We start from the raw sequence: 24,144 nt of genomic DNA on the forward strand, positions 1-24,144 counted from the left end.
TAACATTGAGAAACCCAAATTTCTGTACTAGAAACTGGTATGTTTAATAATTTTTCCTTAAATGTACATAATAATAACCTGAGTACCAGTTTAGTAATGTCGGAGAACAGCATCTTAGTTCGCTTACGACATGAAATGTGGTTTTATGATACATGATGTTAACAAAACTTAAAAGAAAGTAGTATTCAAAACTACTTTCAGAAAAGATATCAAAATATACAAATACTATTTTTTGAAAGTTACATCCACAAATTTACAAGAGGCAAGTGGATAATGACAAAGTTGAACCAGCACGTCACACTATTACAATCATTACAATCATTATAATCACATACTTTTATAATCACATACATATAATCACAATACCATACTAATTATTAAAGTAACATAATCACAATGTCTGTGTTAAAACAATAATTTCAATCATGTCCTGATTATAATCTTTCAACCTGTTGCAATATATGCTCATAAAATATGGTTACTATATGCAGTCATTTGAAATACGGTAACAATTCAATGATTTGAACAATCAGACAGTCGAACAAAATACTGAACACACTCAAACAAATAAACATATGCTTCTCAATATTCACCATCAGAGTCATTTTCCACCATTGCATCATTTATCCTGGTGTGATGATTCCAGCATTCATTGTCTCCTTCGCAATGGCAAAACACTGTGCAAGTCATGCCTGAACTACAGCAGCTGCATCTGCGTGTGTTGCATGGTTTTTCCCCCTTGCAGGAGCATTGGATGACCTTGAGCAGAGAATCAGGAGCCTGTGCAGTGTTGGGAGGAAGCATAACTGCACTCAGAGATCCATCCTCCATGTACCACCAATGGGCTGCTGGGTCAAGTGCTGGTGGGTTTGGCTCCAAGGAGTTCCTCCAGACTCCAGTTCCTTCACCCTGCCAAACTGCTCACTTTGGACTTCTTCCAGGCCAGTCTGAGCCATTAAAGAGCCAATGCAGCAAATGTAGCTCATCAAGAAGTGCATGCTTCCTAGTCTGAGGAACACATTGTCACAGAGGTCAGTATTATCCCAAGTGAGATAAAGGGCTACCCGGTAGAGCTGCTGTTCTGCAGTGTACACCACGTATTCTTGAACAGCTTCTGCTGTAATCCTCTTGGCTTTCATGATTGAAGTCATCATTGTTTTGGGGTCTGATGGTGAACTGTTCATTAGAGGCAAGTATACGATGTTGGTTTTAGGTTTCATGGAATGTCCTTGCTCGCGACACAGCTTAGTATTAAGAGTATCTTAGTATATTAAGCTTAGTATTAACCATTGTACTCAGGACAATTTTCCAGAGAAATAGTGTCACGAAGAAACTGCAAGTCATTCTCCTCAGCTCTTGAGTTTGATACCTGTTGATACCGTGTCATCTTCTGGGAAACATTTGGGCATCGTACTTCAATCATAGCCAGCTTTTGTGTACACTGGTAGGTCACATTCAGAAGGTCATCATCTTCAGGAAGCTTTTGAGACACTTCTTCCTTCTTTATTCGCCTGATCAGTACTTCCCCTGTCTTTTCTGATGATTGAGCGACTGAAGGTTGAATGGCTATCATTGCGAGTGCATGGGTAGACAACTTGCCATTGGGGGAAGAAATGTCCGCATCAAAGTTGTCAGCAATGATCTGGATGAGACCAGCACTTGAGTCAGCGATTCCCTGGACACTGGTGTCTGTATAAGAAGCATGGGCAGCTGACTTCTTGAATCTCACAACCTCATCGTAGCTGCAGGTTACTCTGTCGTCATACAGCTGGTCCACAACCTTCTTGGAATCCTGGGTAAGTAGACCTAGGGCAATCTGTAGGTCAGTGGCATGATTTGTAACCTGACTGGTAACAATATTCCCAATCATAGCAGCTGGCAAGGTTTTGTTCAACTTTGGAGATACCAGAGACAACAGAGAGGATAGTGTAGGAGGAACCACATCGTCCATCTTGTCCTTGTCAATGTGAAGGTCATAATGTGTTCTTTTGTACTTAATTTCCTTGCATTCACGTTCAATGCATCTGGCTACTTGAATCTTGCTGTGTTCCAAGTCATCATATTCTTTCTCATCCTTCAGGATCTTCAAAACAGAAGAAGCACAGTTCCTGAATGCGATGATGCTTGCATAGCCAGGGGATGACAAAACGATGACATCATCAGAGAACTTTTCCTTCGCCTTCTCAATGACACTTGAGCGTGACAATGACCTCACACTACAACTGCTGCAAACATCATATAATTCAACTGAATTCCATAGACCTTTTTCTCCAGCATGAAGCTGAAGACAGCCTGTAGTCCTGGATCAACCACATCAGTTTCTGATTTTCTTCCTGTTGGTTGGATGTTTCGGAGGGCCATGAACTTGCACATACAGTCCCTGAGATATCTGGCATCTACAGCGTGCAGATCCAGGGCCCCCTCCAGCCGTAGCCTGACCTGAATGGCCCATTCATCATTACGTACTCTGCATCTTTCAAGCAAAAAGTCTTTGTAGGGCTTTTTATCATGCTCAGAGTATGTGGAATGGCAGAGGAAGGCAGGTCTCCATCTCCCAGGGTGCTTTGGGTCCTTTTCAAGGTCACAAATCTCTCCACAATACAGACAATGTTGTCGAAAATTGAATTGAACACAAGACTTTTGTAGTTTTCTTGGGGGTTGTTCTGGAACATTCTGTAATTAATATTTTGCCAGATTTGACTTGGAAGTATACCTGGAGACACAGTTTTTGTGATAGAAAATTGTCAAGTTTCGATTTGCTGATAGCTCTCCATGAAATTTGATGTGCAAGTCATCTCCATATTTCTGACTTGCATCTATAATTGCAATCTGAAGATTATCTCAGGTCCACTGTTTTTCTGCAGAGCCTTTGATTCCTGTTCACAATCTTTTCCTCACTTGAATTTGAACACACATTCTCCACACATTGTTCATTCAGGGTACACGTACACGACAAATTATCTACATCTACTTAGCACCACTACCACCACCACCAGAAGTACCTGTAAATAAACATGATGAATTAAGTTTTGGAAAGCAGATCTGTCACACAGGAAAGCAGATCTGTCACATATTACCACAAAATTTGGCATACTGTATATATATATATATATATATATATATATATATATATATATATATATATATATATATATATATATATATATATATATATGTATTCAAAATTCTGAAGCACTTACGTCTCTGCTAACACGTCGAAACTTGAAGCATTTGTTCTTATCTACACACACATGCACAATCATCTACTTCTAAAAAGCACCATCACCACCACCATCATGCAGAAAGACCTGAAAAATAGTTCTCTGTTACAAAATCAGTTTTGAAAATCATGAAGCAGTTGGATTTCAACAATTCAGATAATTTTCAGCAAAACAGTGTCAAAGTGCCCTGACTGATGGAGTGCTTGCTTGACACATATTATGCCTGAAAAGAGCAGGAAATCTCTCTTTCTGCAACAAATTACAAAGAAGAAACTGGGCTTATGTTGGCCAACTATAAAATATGTAGTTGCTGTCATGTTAGTGAAGTCATATGACATTTTGTATTGGACACCATGGGCCTCTCCGTGCAAGTATTTTCTTCCTAAAATTGCCAATAACTCAAAAAATAACAAATACCCAGTTTTCGCGGCTAAATTTCTGAATTGAGCATCCTCTAAAACCCCTATTTTGATGTATTTCATGTCTCTCTAGCATAATTTGAGGGTACCATGGTAGTATTTCTAAAAGCGGAAGCCATTTTGGCTGCCATCCTGGATTTCTCAAAATGCCCAAGGGTGAGAGTTTCACACCCACCCTAGGATGTTAACTTAGACCGGATACTACAATAATCCACAGAGAAAAAAAACTTTATCAGAGACTTTGAGGTCACCTCATTCAGCAGACAGACTATAAAAGGGGTTCAATGGAAAGAACATGAAGGAGTCCGGATAAGGGGCACCCTTGCCTTATTCCTCTGGTAACAGTAAAGGGAGGAATCAACTCATTATTGATTTTGTATATACGAAAATATTGTGATACAACAACTGAATATATGATACAAAAATACGACCAAAACCAAGACCCTTTAGGATAGCAAATAGATAACTATGATCTATACTATCAAAGGCATGCTCTTGATCAATAAAGATTAAGTTAGTACTTTTCTGTAGAAGATCACACAAATCAACAATGTCACAAACAGTGCCAAGATTGTCATATATTGATCGTCCAGGCACACAACAGGTTTGATCAGGAAGCACCAAAGATTGGACGACCAATTTTAAGCGAGAGGCAAGGACCTTTGAAAAAATCTTCTTGTCGGTGGTCAGTAAGGAGACAGGACGCCAATTTCTGAGTAACTGAGTGTCTCCCTTCTTTGGTAACAAGGAAACAATGGCTCGCCGGAAACTTAAGGGGAACTCCCCAACTTGAAAACTTTCCTCGAGTACTTCCAAAAGTTCGGGTCCGATAATGTCCCAAAAGGTTTTGTAGAATTCACGGGGGATACCATCCAGACCAGGAGCTTTCCCGGACGCCATACTGGAAAGAGCAAGACCCAACTCCTCCAGCGTGATGGAACTCTCCAAAGAGGCTCGCTGCGACTCAGACAGCTTAGGTAAAGGTTCAATAAAAGCCTTTGCAACATTCAAATCAATCTTTTTCGCACAGAATAAAGAAGAAAAATAATCGACTACAATTCTTTTAATCATCTTCGGTTCACTTACTATCCCTCCTTCAGGTGATTGTACAGATAATAATTATTGTTGTGTTTTAGTTTTCCTCTCCAAAGAGAAGAAAAACTTTGATGGAGTGTCAAAAAGACTCAAATTTCTAATCTTAAGCCGCACTAAAGCCCCTTCAGCCCTTTCATTGACAAGACTGTGAAGAAGCTCTTTTTTAGTTATAAATTCTTTACGTAATCCTTGATTTCTGTTCAACTCAAGAGGATTTCTTTGCAATTCTAAAACTTCTTTTTCTAGAATCGTTATCCTCGAAAGACTATCCCGAGAGTGATGAAGTTAATACTGTTGACAAAAGATTTTGATGTGGATTTTTACAATATCCCACCATTGCAGCTTGCTAGGAAAAGTGTTTTTCTTTACGTAAAGAGAAGTCCAAAAGATTCTAAAAGCATTGCAAAAAACCATATCTTCCAAAAGACTAACATTTAGAGCCCAATAGGCACTCCTACGTTGAAGATTGGGAAAAGTTAATTTTAAAGAAATGAGATGGTGATCCGAAAAGCCAGAGGGAGAAATTGCCGAAGACAAAATGAAGTTCCGAAAATCATTATTAACATAAAATCTATCTAAGCAAGCAAACGATTCCCTGTTATTGAAAGCTTGACACCACGAATATTGTTTAACTTTGGGGTGCTGCAATCTCCAACCATCAACAAAATTATACTTTGCTAAAATGGTCACAAGCCCTTTTGCACTCTCAAGATGGGGTTCTAAACCATTACGGTCCAGAGCTGGCTCCAAGGTACAATTAAAATCACCAGCTCGGCACACGAGACCACTAAAATCAATCTGAGATAAACAATTGTCAAGAATGGAAAAATATTCATTTCTTTCTGCAGGATTACTTGGGACATAAGCATTTAATAGTGTGATTTTATAGCCTCCATAAGAAAAAACCACAAAAGCCAAATGACCTTGCATGAATTCGTGAAAAACAATTTGGTCCGATGAAAGACTTGATCGAAACCAGAAAGCAACTCCTGCACTGCAGCAATCAAAGGAACTGAAAAACCAAGAACCCCTTATTGTGGTTTGCCACTCTGCAGAACAAGTAGGTCCACAACGCACATCCTGAAGAAGAGCTACATCAACATGTTTTTGATCAAGTAACAGTCGAGAGTGTGTTTTACGTATAGGGGCGCGGCCCCCATTTATGTTTAAACAAGCAAGAGACAGAACCATTTTAGTATTTTATAGGTGGGTATTGGTTACCGAAATTCTTTCCTTGCCAGAGTTACATATTTCCTCAATCTGTGTACGTGGGATTCATTGGCGCCATCGGCTGCCGGATTTTTCGTAATAAGGGATGCGGTAAACATAAATTTATCGAGTTCCCGAAAGAAATCGGTTAGTTTAATTTTTTCCGAAAGGTGTTGTGGAGGAACTTGATCACCTTCACAGGAGCAGGGGCATTTAAGTCCTTGTGATCTTGTGAATCTCCAGCTGCACCATCCAACTCAGAAGAACCTGATATTGAACAAGTATCATCGGAATCACACGACTCGTGTTCAAATTCAGCTTCCTTTTTCTTTACAGATATAGCAGACATTGGAAATGGTTTCACGAAAAGGAATCCTCAGGAAGCAGATTTCCTTCTAATTTTTCAGGTGTCTGCTTCAAAGTCACTGAGGTAATGGGTGTGGCTGTAGATGTGACAGGCAGTTCTATGGTACTCGGTGCAACTACAGTTTGGTCAGATTGTTCTGTGGTGTTAGGCACAACTATAGTTTGGACAGATGGCTCTGAGTTATTAGGCTCTACTATAGTCTGAACTGCTGCTTCCGAGGTATTAGACATGACTGTGGTTTCAACAGTTGGTTCTTGGGTGTTAAGACACAATCTCCGCATGAACATCCTGCTTCAGTGTATGACTACCTACTTACTGTATGTCCAGAACAAGTTTCGTCTCCGCCTGGGACATCTACTGATGGTGTGTTATGAAGCTCCATCATCTCCTCGTCATCACATGCGAGAGGGCAAGTATAAACATCTGAAGGATTTTGGTTACTCTCGTTCTTATTGAGTGAAACCTTCTTCACAGCGACTGCTTCGGCATATGAAGAAGGTTCGACTAAAATTGCATTTTGGTGCCTTCGTTTTCCTCGTGTCACTCAACCAGACTCATTTTTTGCATTTGTTTGATTTTCAGAGTTTTCCCCTGCCTCAGTAGACACCCCAGTGACCTCAGGTTCATTTACAATTTCAACTTTACTTGATTCTTTTTCAATGTCCCTTGGGCATTCATTTTTCATGTGACCATACTGTCCACATTTGTAACACACTAAAGTCTGTGATGTAGCAAAGATGCGGTAAGTAAACTTTTCATGTTCAATTTTTAACATCACGTCCAGCTCACGAATGTTTGGCTTTGGAATAATAAATAGTTGACGTCGAAAGGAAAGAATATGTTTTGTACTGTGGTCCTTAAAGCGAACAGGAATGAAAGTTATTTTTGAAACAACAGTGCCATACTGTTCGAAAGCAGCTTCAACCTGCTCGTTTTTGATGAAGGTAGGAATATTTGACAAGGAGTACCTTCATCGATGGAACATCGAGGGGTGATATGAAGAGGAATATATCCGGCTCCACAGTTTGTTCTGATTCCACAAGTTGCGCCACTATTTCCTCTTTAGCGACGAAGATAACAACACGCTGATTCATTCTCGATGCAGCTATTACACTGTGCATGCCGATTAATTTTCCGACACACAAAACAACTTTTTCAACTGAGATTTCGGGTGTTGGCGTACACGAAAACCCATTTTTCCGACTTAAAGACTCGAACAGCTCAACGGTCGCCATGATTTAGGCGCAATAACACTCAATGCCTCGGGGTAAAAAAACATTGTGGATCTGAGTGCACTCTCTCACTCTCAAACTCCAAAAGGGAAAACAAGAGAGAGTAGAATATATATACATGTATGAATATATATATATATATATATATATATATATATATATATATATATATAAATATATACATAAAATAGAACAAGTAGCAATGGTAGCAAGAAAAAGAGAAAAAAAAGAAGAAAAAAAAAGAAAATAAAAAAATAAAAAAATAAAAGGAATACACAAGCGACGCTGGCAAATGGAGGAAAATAATAATAATGATGATAATAATATGGACGAGGTCCAAGAATCATTTAAAGGGAGCCAAAGCGATGGCAAAAACTAACAAAACACGTCGGATGGAAACCAGGCCTCAAAACCGGGAGGGGTTCTGATATACCCGAACACCACCTACCGTGCATGCTCTCTTTCTCTCTCGCTCAATAGAAAAGACAAAACCAGGAGAAAAGGGGTAAAAAGAAAAATAAAAATAAAACAAAAACATTTCGATGATGAGAAGAGAGGAAGGAGAAAGCAACACAGGCTCCGTGTGTACCGCCAGGAACTGAGCAACAGCCCTTCGCGATTGCACGTGCGTGCCAAGCGAACAACAGCTGTGCAAAGTGGGAGGAGAGAGGGAGAGGGAGAGGGAGAGAGGGAGAGAGGGAGAGAGGAGAAGAGGGAGAGAGGGGGAGAGGGGGAGAGGGGGAGAGGGGAGAGGGAGAGAGGGGGAGAGAGAGAGGGAGAGAGAGAGAGGGGGAGAGAGAGAGAGGGGGGAGAGGGAGAGGGAGAGGGAGAGGGAGAGGGAGAGGGAGAGGGAGAGGGAGAGGGAGAGGGAGAGGGAGAGGGAGAGGGAGAGGGAGAGGGAGAGGGAGAGGGAGAGGGAGAGGGAGAGGGAGAGGGAGAGAGAGAGAGGGAGAGGGAGAGGGAGAGGGAGAGGGAGAGGGAGAGGGAGAGGGAGAGGGAGAGAGAGAGGGAGAGGGAGAGAGAGAGAGAGAGAGAGAGAGAGAGAGAGAGAGAGAGAGAGAGAGAGAGAGAGAGAGAGAGAGAGAGAGAGAGAGAGAGAGAGATTCGTTATCTGCACAAGTTCAATTGAAATGTGGGGACATTTCATGATCTTGTCGAGAGAATAAGCAAGCTTTACAAGATATATTTTTCTTCCAAAAAACATCCCACATCTGGAGTTTGAAACTTGACAAGATGTTAAACCATGTGTTAAAAATCGACAATCAGAGTTATGGAAGAAACAAAACAGACTATAAATTGTGACCCTGAACTCCGGGAGGCTACACAGAAGGAAGTTAAGTATATCAAAAGTCAGTTTGGATTACAAGGTTATTTCTTCCTTTTTCAAGTGCAAAATGCCATGCACGGAGACGACTTTAATAAACCAAGTCACAGGAATCATTTGGCTAATTTTGCTGGGCGTAAGGGATAACTGCTATAGGCAGGCTTTCAGACAAGTTAATCATTTTGATGTTAAGTGACTCTGGAAGAAGTACATTGTGTGCCCAACATCATTACGACATCTTATGCCAATGTCTATTTGCTTCTGGCGAAGCTAATCAAACGAGACACTGAGGTCACAAGCAATTATGAGGCCAGACTGCAAATTACCACATGACATCTTCTGCTTCACTACAAAGATCCACAGGTACTTCAAATACAGAATCCACATATCAGTCCACTATATCTGTAAAATCGACTGGTTTTCTGGGAGAGGAAAGAAGGGGACATGGTTCAATTTAGTGTCGGCTCTTAACTCCCATCAACTGGCTGCAAATTTTGGAGATGAAATCATCACTTGATAAAATCCAAGCACGGAATATTTTTTGATATTCTGTTTTTGGATTTCATCATGATGATTTCTCAGGTTTACAAGTTACTTTCTTGGGATAGTTGAATGATTTAACAAAAAAAATGTGACCAAACAACAACAACAACAACAACAACAACAAGTCAAAACAAAACAATATGAATTGGCCTTGACCTTCAGCAATTAGATCATGTTGAGTAGCTGATGTGCTCCTCAAGTTGAGTAGCTTGAAATGAAACAACTTGGAAGCCTGATAAGTTTTTATGTATAAATTTTACACGTGAAATGCAAAGTGTGCTGCACAAGGCGCAGGAATGTTGTTCAGCTGAAAGAGCACATCACAGCGGCAGTGGCCTCCATAACCCTTGAGATGTTAGAAAATGAGTACCGCTGTGACTTTCTGTGCTACGAATGGTGTGGACAATGGATGTTTACTCGAATGTACCCAAAAGTACCCGAATGATATGTACCCAAATACCAAAGGAAACTTGAGCAAACTGAATGAGCTGTGTGACTATTTCTCTGTTTGCATTGTTCAATCAAAATTTACAAGGCTTCAAAAGTTGTTTCATTTCGATGTGGACACCCTGTATTTCATACTCTTTGTTGAACATGATAGCCTGCAGAGTTTGGACCTGATGATTTATATCGTGGTAATATTAGAGCTAAATCGTTTAAAAAAGTAAATAAATAAACCAATGTCACCCGCAGGGTGACTCGTATCTTGCCAAAAGGTGACCACGTGTGACTTCTTTAAGGTCACACTGAGGTGAACAGAGCTGCTATCCACCAGGAGCGACTCCTTGAGGAATATCTGCATACGAGAGATTCCGATGAGAATCGTTCTACAGAGTAACCATGAAAAATATGCTTTTGCCTCATAACGTCAGCAAATGACGTCATAATGTCTCAAAGCTTGACATATCGAGAAAGCACTCATCGAGGTGTTCAATTTTAGGTACTACACGATATGGTTCCTAAAACTTGAAAATTTGACCTTGGGGTCAAATATGTTTGACCTTCGGCGCTAACCATGAAGGTCAAGGCCAATCGCCACCAAAAATTATTCAGCTGAGCGCCATACCATGAACTATATTCCCATGAAGTTTGAAGACGATCCGATCAAAATTACTCAAAAAACAAGGGTTTCGTCGACTCCCCTGATTTGCGACAAAGTGACCTTTACCTTTGACCTTGACCTTCAAAATTTTGTGCGCTGAAAGGGACCTCTATAGGACTCTGATATGCGAAGTTACAAAAATTTCCAATGATAACTGTGCTCTGCAGAATTTTTTATACGTCATTACAGACAAACAAACAAACAAAAAAACAAAAAAAAAAAAAAAAAAAACATACAAGCTGACTAACATATCTTGCAAAAACTTCGTTTTGGCAAGATAATAAACAGGATTACATATTTATGTAAAGGTTATCGAAGACTAGCAGGTACTCCTTGCCATCAGGGTGGGGTGCCCTTCTCGGCCCACTCTCAGGTGCATGAAGGATACAAAGTGATCTCCTTTCACACTTTGATAGTGATGCATTTAGTTGATAAAAACTTCATGTTCAGCACGTTCTATAACATTCAAAATTCCCCCAAAAATTACGATCAAGTAAATGACGCAATTTTTACAGGTGCTGAGGTCTTAGGAAGAGCAGAATAACGGAGGGATCAGGGTTGACAGACAATCCGGTGAAGCGAAAAGATCTGGACAAGAACATGTGGACGCACCACAGTGAAAGGAGAGGGTTTGAAGCTCAATGGAGAAAATTATCTCAGAGGGTTTACAAAAGCTCAGACAAACACAGCCTGCCCAGACGTCAAACATGCTTCTAACCTCAAGCAAACAATTTCAACCCGAAAGTTGACTTGAGAATGTGCCATGTGTACCCCTCCTTCGGAAATGTTGTTGCAGACTTACACGGCACAAGGAGGTCTCCACGAATGGTATTTCTTCGCAATAGGGGCACGGAGCTTGGCGTTGTCCCAGCACAGAGAAATCACGGAGTGTCCAATGCAATCGAGGCATGAAATACCCACAATGAGCTTTGTCTCTGAATCGGGCACAGGCGGGTCACGTACTACATGACAGAAGATTCAAACTAATGGCTTGCAATTTTGTACCATGACCCAAATTCGGGTCAAATATTTGGAGGAAATGCAAAATGTATTTCCCAACTTCCACCGGAAAAACTTTGAGTGATCTTTGGAATGTCTTTTGTCTCGTAGTGCATGCTCTCATTTAATCACGCAGCTTTAAAACTTTTTACAATACCATATTACAGTACGTTATTTTGTCTTCCTCGTTAATGTGACACTTATAATTCTACATATTAAAGTAAAATAAAATTTTCAGGACAGTCAAAGCTTCTGTGACATTTCACAGTGGGGATTATTTTTTTTTTTTTGTATACCTTGGTCGAGGCTCGTATGAGAGCAAACACACAACTCACAGCAAGGAGGCATGAGACAAGAGGGGCGGGAGTGGAAGGGACAAAACAGTGGGGAACAGACACATTAGGTGAACTGTGGAAGGGAGAGGGATGGGGATGGGACGGGGAACATGGCAAAGAGAAGATGGACATTACAGGGACTTTCAGGAAGGAAAGCAGGGGAATTGAAGGAAGTGGGCTTGGGTGGATTATCAGGGGTAGAAAAGATCGAGGATTTGGATGGGGGAAGATAAGAGGTGGTGGTGAACAGCTGTTTTGAAAGCCTGGAGGGAAGAATGGGAAAAAATAGAGTGAGGAAGTTTATTCCAAAGGTGGGAAAAAAGAGGAATGAAAGAGTGAAGATGAGCAGTGATTCGTGATTTTGGTAGTTTTACCAGAAGGGGGTTGTTGGCGGACCTTGAGCGCCCTGTGGAAATGTGGTGGGGACAAATCTCAGAGAGAGCAGGGGGGGCAAGGCTGGAGAGGAGTTGGTAGAAGACAGAAAGACCACCGACCAACCTGCGGTGATTGAGAGTGAGATTGAAATTTTGTGTGCACTTAGGAAGTAGTATGGTGGTGGGGAGCTGGGGGTAGGGGTGCAGGAGTGGATTATCCAACACAATGATAGCAATTTAAACTTCTGATGATCGTAAGTGTTTGAGTTATTCTTGAAACTTTGAGCAACCTGAGTCAGTTGGTACCATTTAAATGAAGCACATGATGGTTGGAGATAACATGGAATAAAAAAAAATGACTTGTTTGGTGGCTGAACTCTGACAAACTCACATGCTTCATCATTACCACTTAGGAAAGGCTATCTTGGGAGGAGGATAAGGTCAAGCTGTAGACTGACCCGATTCTGTGTGGTCAATGCGTCGCTTTATGGAGCATCGTCATCCTTCAGAGGAAAGGTCATTATGGTTGTTTAATCTCTAATCATGAGTATTCATCTCGAAACTCGCATCAATCCAGAGATGGAGTTATCTAGTTCTGTCATGTCGTGGCTGATTTCTGGTGACATTCATGATTAGATTTCTCCAAACATCCCTCTCCAGCACTGCTTACCAAAGCTCTGGCAGAGGCAGCTTGGTGGCAGCCTTTACCCCATCCATCCAGCACAGACAAGGTTTACTTCTTCCTCATCTTCCCTCAACGATACCCAGCATGATTGACTTCTCGAGACCTTCGTTTTCTGCATGCATGATGTTTCCAAAGTATGACGGTTTCTGTTTTTTTGATCAACGGTTGCAATGTACATGGTGGTATAATTTCTTCAAGCATTGATTTGTTTGTTCTTCTTGCAGTCAATGGAAATAAAATAAAATAAAATGAAATTTAAAATAAATTGAATTTTTAATATGAATCTCCATCACTACATTTCAATACTGTGAATCTTATTACTTTTTTTCTTTTCTTTTTCACTGTCCGCGACTCGTATCCATACATTGTAACAGGAAATATCAGCGAGATCATTCCCCAGCCCCCTTGTCACATCTTTAGTTTTCTAGATCTTTGTCAATCCTGATGTTGCTGTTCTTCCCAACACGAACCATCTATGAATTTATCCTCCACATTCTGCACTCGCTTCAATCTTAGAAGCGAGGAAGATGAAACTTTCCAACATTTCCGCGTGATACTCTCCCAAATTGAACATGCGGATCTTTTCTGTTTGCAAGATTTTAACATATTTAGGTTTAAATAAAGACCAGATTTTTCATGGTCCGTCCTCACGGTCTACAGTAGTTTCATGAAGTCCTCTTTACATTCTACCAACAGAGTGGTATCGTCAGTATACCTTAGATTGCTGATACATTTTCCTCCAATTCTGACTTCATTCTCGATGGCATCCAAGTTTGATTTCCTCATGATGGGCTCACGATCAGGAGCAGCGTTAATCATTTGGGGGCCCATTGCAAAACGCAATAATGGCCCAGTGGGGCCCCTGTGAGCCCTGCCAAGCTGTCATCACACTAAAATACGCGTTTTGGTGTCCATCTCTCTGACATTGATGTATTCGGTCGTTACTTCAGCAATCTCAAACAATTAAACTTGCCCAGGAGACTACGGGCCATACGGCAAAGGTTGTAGCAACTTAATTTCCCCCGTCACCCCCGTCACCCCCGTCACCCCCCCCACCACCCCTCACCAGGAGTTCCAAAGGTGGGAGGATGCAAATTATCTTTGTAAACGTGTCCCGTGTAGCATCGTTCCCAATGGTGGTGGGAGAGGGTATTACGATTGACACTTCAGAACCCTTAATTGCAACGTGAGTAAGAGGACTCTGTGTTATCTTCACACTCATTTAGCCCATGTTGCTTTACACTCAATTGCAAAAAATCCGGAGGAATTCCTGTGTTTTATTTCCTTTTTCCGCATTAGAAAGGTGTGTGTGTGTGTGTGTGTGTGTGTGTGTGTGTGTGTGTGTGTGTGTGTGTGTGTGTGTGTGTGTGTGTGTGTGTGTGTGTGTGTGTGTGTGTGTGTGTGTCAGTACAGCAGCTTACGCGTCATTCCACATTATCGTAGGAGTTTTCCAAGGCCACTTCAATTGATGACAAATATAACAATAACAATGACAATAGCATAACAATAATAATATTAACATCACAATTTTGTAAAATCATAATAGTAATAATAATATTAACAAAACTAATCGCCCAATAATTTTCAGAAATAAAAAAGATGACAACATGATCCCCCCCTGGCTGCTCCCGTCGCTAAATTTCTAATTATTTTAGGTGATTATAATAACGGATACCTCCGAATCACACCCATCACTGCCAGCAGTAAAACACAAACTCACACAAAAAGCTGATCCAGGGGGTGTGTGCTCCATTACCAATCAGCTTACTTTTGCTTGCCAAGCCAGCCTTTCTTTATCAACCGTTTTGTTGGAGTGCTTGATTGAGTGCTGAAGCCACTTGGTGAGCACTCTACAAGCTGCTTTGTAATCGAACACACCTCAGCACTTGTGCTCAGCCGAGAACCTTTCTTCTGGTTCTGCCGCTTGTATAATGAAATAAATTGATTTGGAGTGATTTTCAACTTTCTTCCCCTTTTGTTGAGCTTTTTTTCCCCGCTATTCAGCAACGCTGGTGTCGTTTTGTTTCATCCTCGGGACAGGTGCTCTGACACATCACATCACATCTGATTTAAAAAAAAAACCCGCAACATTCCTCTGTGTGCATGGGTGAGTCCATTTACTCATGTGGGGTGTTTTGTCATTAATGAATAGATTGTAGTGTGGATTTCCTCAACAATATCAAAATGTATTCACATTAGAAATTACACAAATTTTATTGTGGGTATTGCTGCATATATATATATATATATATATATATATATATATATATATATATATATATATATATATATATATGTATATATATGCATGTATACATAAAACGTTGTTATTATTCCACTTAACCTGCTTTCTCCACGAATACTAACCTTACCCCTACATTTTGTAAGAGTCCTGTCGATAGTTAAAAATCAGGTAACAATTTTTTTAATTGATTCATTATGTGACAGTGCTATCTTTCTTTAAGATGGACTGATGGAGCATTACCTTGACGCTCTGTTTATCACTGCTCACAAGGTGACATGTTTTGTCGGTAAAGCGAGACCCCACCCTCGGGGTCCCCTTGTTGTCCCGGGACCCCATGCAACTGCACGGGTTGCACGCCCCCAACGCCGCCTCTGCTCACGATGCAGATTGAACAAGTAAGGGGTGAAAATGCACTGCCGACGGACCCTTTTTCCAATTCCAAACCATTCTATCTCTCCACACTCTGTTCTTACTGCAGCTTCTTGTTTAGTGCACAGGCTTCTTATCATACAAATCAAGTGCTCCGATATCCCCATTTATCTCAACATTATCCACATCAATTCATTATCGCAATTCAATTGAGATATCAACGTGTGAAAAGGATGGGCTCATTTTATGAGGTCGATCACGTTACAATTGAGAAAATAGACAAGGTGCTATGTACATATGACAAATGCAAAAATGGAGAGAAACACAATGCCCCCTCTCATCCCCTTTGCCTCTGCATGTCAAATTTTCTCATCTTCCCCTTTCCTCCCGTCTCCTTCAAAAAAGTACACGTTAAATATACTGCAGAAAAGTACGATAGATTTACCATAAATCTACGATATGGTAAATTTTCAGCAACGCTAATGAAATGTTCAGTCCATAAAAAAATTAATCCATAAAGAATATCAACAATAAATTCATTGAAGCGCAGAATAAATTATTCTCAGTCGAGTCGAGCAAATGTAAGGAAATCATAAAACGGTGCTACCAATAACCTCAAAGATTTGTGTGTCGATGTCAATTAATTGCTTGAAAAACGATTTTATGATGAGGTTGATAATACTTTTGGTGAAATTGAATACAAGACCAGTGCATGAAGAGTTCATATATTAAATACCTCAACACTGTATCGCAAATCTATCAGCTTCTAATGCATTCTAAAACAAAAATGGATCTCTCTTTCTGATGAAGCTTGAAGGTAAAAATGTGAGTTCCAACCATAAGGCTTCATCAGATCAACTTTAAATGCCAATGTGCCCAGGGAAGTTGTTTCATGGTGGGTGAGTCATATAACATGAGGGGAACCAAGAAGCAACTGCCTCATATGAATAACCGAATGAGACGGCGTTGGATTTAACCAAATGGTGCGGAGTCTCGTTCATACAAGCAGATTTGTTTTGAGCATCATTTGAATCAAAAAATACTTCATGGAACTCAAGCAAGCAAACCAAAAATACAATAAAATTTATGGATGTAATTATTTAAATGACAAGGTGTACTGAGCACAACTTAAAACCATATCTCCCATCTGTATTAACTTGTCGATGTGAAAAATTCCATCGTATCATTTGAAAACAGGAGGCCATTGTGTATCGACACTTTCAAAAAATTCCCTCTCCATAGGATCAATGGGATGTGCAAGTTAATTTCACATAAGGCTGTGGATTTGCCATAACAGGAGGTAATTTTTTTTAATCATTATTATATTAATTTGGTAAGCCATATTTTGTGGACGTATCTCCTCCGAAACTGCCAGACGGATTGTCGCCACTTTCGGCATGTGGGTGCTCTGTGGTCTAATGTTCAGCATAGGCGATGGGAGATCGCACCAGAAGGACAGGTTTGGGAATTTTTGGCAATTTTCTAAATTTTACATTAGTTTGCATTGCGATGTGTGACGTCACCACTGAGAGGCGTAATGACGTCATGACATCATCGGTCATTCGCTGACGTCATTACGTCTGCCGTCGACAGACCATCACCGCTGAGAGGTGTAATGCCACTCCTAAAAAACAGCGTCTGCAATGTAAAACCCTCTTCTGCACATGCTGGCTACCTCAGAAGATGCATCTGACACAAAAAATGTAACAAGGAACATTGTATATAAAGAAATTCTATAAATCACATTGTGACCACTGGATATATTGACATCCTAACGAACCCTCACTTTAGAAACTTCACGCGCAGGGCGGGTTTGGCTAATATTTATTGCTGTGTCATATGCAGCCTTCGGCTGCTGGTTGCATCACCACTGGAAGTGTGGTTGCATCACTGACGCAGTGCCCCCTGTTACCAGTAAGCTGGTAATCATTTTGCCAAACTCGGAAGGATGACAGGCTGAGTCAACCCACCTGGTGTTCTTTAACAGATTGACAGGGTCTCAAACTCAAGACACTAAGATCTTAAGCCAACACCAAGCTTAGGGAATTACTTTAAGAACGATCAATTCCAAAAAGCAATTATGCATTGACTCTGGGGACTATTGATTCACAACAAAATAGATTGTAAATCAAAAGGATATTATATCTGCTGTCCATGTTTTTTTGGAGGGTTTTTTTTTTTTTTTTTTAATTTATTCTCTCTCTCTCTCTCTCTCTCTCTCTCTCTCTCTCTCTCTCTCTCTCTCTCTCTCTCTCTCTCTCTCTCTCTCTCTCTCTCTCTCTCTCTCTCTCTCTCTCTCTCTCTCTCTCTCTCTCTCTCTCTCTCTCTCTCTCTCTCTCTCTCTCTCTCTCTCTCTCTCTCTCTCTCTCTCTCTCTCTCTCTCTCTCTCTCTCTCTCTCTCTCTCTCTCTCTCTCTCTCTCTCTCTCTCTCTCTCTCTCTCTCTCTCTCTCTCTCTCTCTCTCTCTCTCTCTCTCTCTCTCTCTCTCTCTCTCTCTCTCTCTCTCTCTCTCTCTCTCTCTCTCTCTCTCTCTCTCTCTCTCTCTCTCTCTCTCTCTCTCTCTCTCTCTCTCTCTCTCTCTCTCTCTCTCTCTCTCTCTCTCTCTCTCTCTCTCTCTCTCTCTCTCTCTCTCTCTCTCTCTCTCTCTCTCTCTCTCTCTCTCTCTCTCTCTCTCTCTCTCTCTCTCTCTCTCTCTATATATATATATATATATATATATATATATATATATATATATATATATATATATATATTTTTCTCATGATGTCCCAGGTTGTGGATGCAGCACAGCAAGGTGGGTAAAATGGCTTCTTTCTTCCATGTTATTGCAAAACACATTTTGAAGCTTTAGCTTCAAAATGCGAAAGGTCAAAGCCCAAGCTTTTGATGTACTGTCAAAAAATTAGCAACATCTCATTTACACTCGATCCAGACAAATAAATCTCTTAAAGTCACTGAGCAAACAACATTCTCCAATCCATTCACACCACTTTTCCACCAACTGTTGTCTCTTCCTCAACTCTCTTTAACCCCAAACCAAATCTGACAAAACAATGCGTCTGGTGCTGCGTGTAATGCCATGCCTTGCTGCTGACATCTTGAGATCCAATTGTTGAGCGAGTGATCTGCAACAGGGCTTCAACGAGTCCACCACATTCACGCATCTTCCGCCTTGCTTCCTCCCCTGCAGAACTTATATTCCTGAAAACACCGCACATGACAGGTAACACATTCTGGATTTCTACAAACGCTCCATCATCTCTTGAATAATCATATGTCCGGATTATGGAAACTACCAACATTTTTTTTTTGAACATGTTCAGCTGAAAAGGTGGGCAGCAAACATGACAACACATGCTCACTTCATATTTGCAGAAACTACTCAATTTTACAAAAGATGATTCTAAAAAGGAAATTTAGGAACCTAAACCCACCAAGGCCACAATTACAGGGAACATCATCGAGATTAATTTCAATTTTCACCAACGAATCAAACACCTTGGCGACAAAATGCACCAAAAGCACATAGTTCCATGTACATTGTGCTTCATCGCATATAATCAAAGATAATTTCAACGATTATAGATCAATTTGAACAATAAAAGCACCGGTTTTATGCTCGAAACCACCATTCGCGTATTTTGCCAACTGGCGTCGATCATTTGCCAAAACACATTTCCTTGTTAAGGCTATTAAATAAGCTGGGGATGTCTGCCTGGAGTTAATTGTGATAATTAATGCTCTTTAATCACAGGCATACCCAGGAGAAAAGTTTCACAACTACAAAAGGGAAGGTGGAAAAGAAACCAAAGGAAATAAATTGCAAGTGTAATGCTCATTCGGATGACAGTGATGTGAAAAGGCGAATTTAATTGCCAAATAATTACAGGTTTGTTTATTTCATCGAAAATTTTTTGAACAAATCCAATATCGTGTAAAAAAAAGTGTTACCTGCTGAAGTACACATTTGGAAAAGGTATATGCTTGGAGCAAAGATTCCACATATAATCACACTAAAACTGTCTGGACTGCCTGAGCAGTGTCACAATTGCATGTGTGTTGCTTAAATCTTTCTAAGAACACAAACTTGGTAAAATTTAAAAAAGGAGCCATCCAACCCACATCAGACAAATGCAGTAGCCATTGAATTTTGACACTGTCCTCATTGCACCTTCATCACTTCCCCTTCCACATCAATTTACATTTTCCCCTCATCATCTTAAACCGCCACCCCAAAACAGCCTGATCTCCCTTATGATGTTTTTGTATCGCCCTTTCTCAATGGTCTTTCATATTTTACCTTATACCTTAGTGCGAAAGAAACGATGGCCTTCCACAGCAAAATATAACATAAAGGTATTCTGCCTTGCAGAAAACACACGGTTCGTGGGGTGCAGAGGTATCTGGAGTACCTGAGAAAGCCAGTAGCGTTGCAAAGGATTTTTGAGGCCTGATCGTGAGGTTGTTTGCCTGATCTTCGGTACCATACTTGGCGGGACAGCGGAACGATGACAAAATCCGTGATAGCTCCCAAGCATTCATGCACAATGGGCATTTTGAGTGGATCACATGAAGACAAGTTCCACAACACACCTGAGGACATGAAGAAGGAAAAGTATGAGAATCAATTGCAGCACCAAATTCTTATCATGGATATACAGTACTGTATATGTGCAATGTTGAGCTTTTTCTTGTTTAAAGTAGGAAAATATGTCGGGCACAATGAGATGTCCCATTTTATTGTCTTTGCCCCAAGAACACCATACCAGTGGTGATACGAAGAACTAAAAGGCTTTCAAATAAAGGCAGGTGGGAGAGTCACGTTTCAGCAGGACAATGATCCAAAGCACAAAGTTAAAGCCACACTGGAGTGGTTGAATAAGAAGAAAATAAAGGTTCTTGAGTGGCCCAGTCAAAGTCCTGATTTGAACCGAATTGAACATTTACGGCGAGACTTGAAGATTGCGGTCCATCGCCGACCCCCATCAAACTTGGCAGAACTAGAGCAATTTTCACGTGAAGAATGGGCAAAAATTTCACCATCTCACTGTGCAAAGCTCGTAGAGACCTACTCACAAAGACTCAAAGCAGTCATTGCTGAAAAAAAAGGTTCTTCCACCAAGTACTAACCTAAGGGGCTGAATACTTTTACAACCAGTGAATTTTGATTTGTTCATGTTTTTTTGCAGGCATTGCTGACATGTAACCTCCTTCAACTCTAACCATGTTTAGTTTGATCTCTTCAGTTTTGAATAAAAAAGTTCATTTGGAAAAATTGTTTCTACATAATATTCATCATTCATCTAAATGAGGCATTATTGGTAGGGAGTGATTAGTTTTGCAGGTCACTGTGTGGACTCTAATAATAGAGCACCATAATCGTGGTATGTTCAGTTAATGACAGTATTTTGCTCAGAATGAGCACGTGAGGCGAGACGATGTGCTCCATGAGTGCCATTCTAGTTTGTCGAATGATTTTGTTTGTTTATTTTTTTATTCCAGTCCAAATAATCCAAAAGGCTGAGGCCACGACATGTTTTTCACTCATCTCTTACAGGTAATGTACACCCACCCGCACTTTACCCAAAATCAAACGCGATGAGTCAAAATAATAGTTTTACACCAAGACGGCAATTCCCAGAGAGAAAGATCCCACAAAACAGGTTTTCCAGGATGTGTCATTCAAGCAACAATACAGACTCACAATGAGAAGTTAAAGAAAATGTAGTTTCAGAGGGTCTGCTAACGAGGGCACTCAGAGCCAGAGGTCTAATACCTCCGCGAACGACCGAAACATTGTTGAAATCACAATACTGCGTTCAGAATTACTATTACTATTTACGATCCACTGAGGATCGCCCAAACGCCAGCCAAAAGTGGCGGTTGTTCACGTGGGAAGGTAAAAAGTGAGAAGACATTCCTTCGCAAATGCTTGGTTTATTAGAAAACAATACGGGGTATAAGGAAGAACAGGACGATCAATAAATATGGAATAGTTCTGGCTGTCGACAGAGATGGAAGGGAGGAAAACTCAAAGTTATGTGCATGAAGAATTATTCCCCGCTATGGCACCAAAAATATCGTCTGGTGTTGGCTTTGCAGTTAAGGCGGCTGGCTTGGGACATTAGAGTTCTGAGTTCAAGTCCACGCCAGCCATTGAATTAACACCAAGTGGGGTTGAGTCAGCCCGTTATCCTTCTGAGGTCGGCGAAATGAGTACCAGCGTACTGGGGTAATAACCATTCGGGGTAACCTGCGTCGGAGTGATGACCCATCCAGGATTGTACTCCTTGCCAATGAAACGGCCACGGCAGCTCTATGTGCTTTTATGGCATGAAATGAAATTTATAATCCCATTACACCGGGAGCAGGCGAGGACTTCGGCAGGCAAGAGATGGTCTTTGGGCCTGCCATGACACGTGCAGGCTGGTGTAGAACACAGCAAATTGCGGCTTGAGGTGAGAGAATGAATGGCGATAAGGAATGCCAATGGGGAGGCAGCACCCGCATCTCCTGGTGTGGTCCTTCTCCTCTGGAGTGACGAGACGTGAGGTAACCTAAATCTAATTTTGAGGCGCGTTCATGCTGACTCAAATACAAACAAGGAGACAGAATAAAACAAAGAGAAATCCCTCCTTTATTTTGGCACCTAGCTTCGGGTCCAGGATAGTCTCAGTAGCTTGAAGGTCACCAAACCACTTCGTCAAGTGCGGGAGGAGCCACCCCAAAATGGTGCTGAACCGCACTCTGGGCGGAGAACGTACGTGAGGTAATTTGTGAGGCGGTATTCAATGCCAGGGCTCACCAACCGGTGTGCGGCCTCTTTATTGATAGTCCTCACCGACGTCGATCTTCTGCTTTGCAGAATGACACCGTCTCTTTTCCCCCGATGGCTAGACACAAGGCTTTGGCACTGGTCCCACAAGCGGGCAAACTCCCCTCAGCACGAACACAAGAATCGTGCGGTCTTCTCCATGCGTCGAAGGAAAGCCATGCTCTTCTGACCACCTATCCTCCCTGTCTCGCTTCTGTCCCGCTTCAAGCCTTTGTCTCTGACCGTGTCTCTCCACTCCTGCAACGACCTGTCTCCCCGTTCTCTTGCCGAGACGCGGTCCGTTTTCTCTGATTGTGTCCCTTACACCGAACTCCACTCGTGTGTTCGCTTCTGATCTCTCTTCGACGTCATGCCTATCAAACATCCACCTCCGGGCGTGGCTTGCTGGCACTAAACCCGGAAAGGCAGGGCCTCTTGCCTGCTTGGTCGTGTAACTCAGTTATAATGGTTGTTGTTATAAAAACATAATTCTTTCATTGCTGGTTCATAATACAAAAACATCGGGAAAGGTCACATGGGGGCAATTACATACTGAGGAAAATTATCCATAATCCCTGTCTAATTAACACCGCACCACCCTCTGTGTGGTTACAAGTAACACTTAAAGCTCATAGTTTCCCTACTTCGTTTACATCGAGACATCTCCTACACATCCACGGGCCAAGCAACTCTATATGATCTTTTCTTTCCGATGAAATTCTTCCATCTACCCCACAAACATAACAATATTCTTCTTCATTTAGGTTCTGGTATGGGCTCAATCGTGTGTTCAACGCAAATGAATTTTAATCTCATGAACATTCATTGGGATCAGTAGGGGACATGTATTGCAAAGCAATTCTCGCAATTTATATGCACGTTCTGTCTGCATCTCCCGGAAGAGCTATCTCGCAACACTAATAACAAAGATGTAATTTCAGAAACTGTCACAAGTGCATGGAAAATGCAGTTACCGACCGGTTTCACCATTGTTCGGGAGTCACAAGTGCATGTTGACAGAATGCACGTTGTAGCGGTGATGTCACGGCATTCATCTCACGTTGGAGAATGACATTAATTATCATCATTGCGCCCGACCACGTCAAACGGCGAGTTCAGGGCATCAAGCTAAATCAGCATGTAAATGTTTGGAATCTTTCAGATGTGAAAACAGAGAAATTTCAAGAGTATCTAAAAAAAAAACATCGGACTGTGCATCCTCGAGCTCACCTGATCAGGAGCAATAGTCACTCAAACCCTCCCGCAGACCACCGTAGACCCTGATTTATTTAATGCCATGAACAAACTTTAGTACATCATGATGGGTGAAGGTTTTGGTCAAGTTTCATTGAAATCGTGTGTGTAGTTTCGGAGGAGAGCAAATACCTAGTTTGGGGGGTCTCAATACCCCCCACCCCCCACCCCACAGCCCCCGCTCGACCCTGATTTTTTTAATGCCATGAACAAACTTTGGTACATTAAGGATGTTGAAACTTGTGGTCAAGTTTCATCAAAATCGTGTGTTTGGTTCAAGCGATAATGACTGAAGTGTTTACAGACTGACTGACTGAATGAATGACTCGCTCACTCACCTTAAGACAGTGCTCAATCGCATCAGCTCACCGGACGAAAGTCCAGGTGAGCTAAGATGAGACGAAATTTATAACTTCTCAAGATGTAGCTGGGATGTGGACTCAAATGAAAAATGCTTGGAATGAATATTTGTGGAATAATCTCTGGCATGATTCAAAAGGAACGAGAAACATGGTGGTGGAATTTTAGAGTCAAAGAAGCTGTGGAATATGAGCTCAC

General features: G+C 41.3%; 1 protein-coding gene across 16 annotated transcripts in view; it reads right to left on the reverse strand.

Moving 5' to 3' along the window:
- The window catches only part of LOC147029380 (catenin delta-2-like), a 474,794-nt gene that overhangs the window by 219,487 nt on the left and 231,163 nt on the right, over positions 1-24,144 (reverse strand). For all 16 annotated transcript variants that reach the window (XR_015055882.1, XM_085872400.1, XM_085872407.1 and 13 more), the window contains 2 exons: positions 19,931-20,111; positions 18,602-18,719 (listed from right to left, as the gene is read on the reverse strand). Coding sequence is in view for 15 of the 16 variants with exons in the window: in XM_085872400.1 (XP_085728526.1) it covers positions 18,602-18,719; positions 19,931-20,111 (299 nt within the window). In the remaining variant the exon portion in view is untranslated. The remainder of the gene's footprint in view (positions 1-18,601; positions 18,720-19,930; positions 20,112-24,144) is intronic.

Source organism: Eptatretus burgeri, chromosome 3 (genome assembly GCF_056783735.1).
Source record: "Eptatretus burgeri isolate ZD-2024b chromosome 3, Ebu_testis_v1, whole genome shotgun sequence".
In the NCBI taxonomy this organism is placed as follows: Eukaryota; Metazoa; Chordata; class Myxini; order Myxiniformes; family Myxinidae; genus Eptatretus; species Eptatretus burgeri.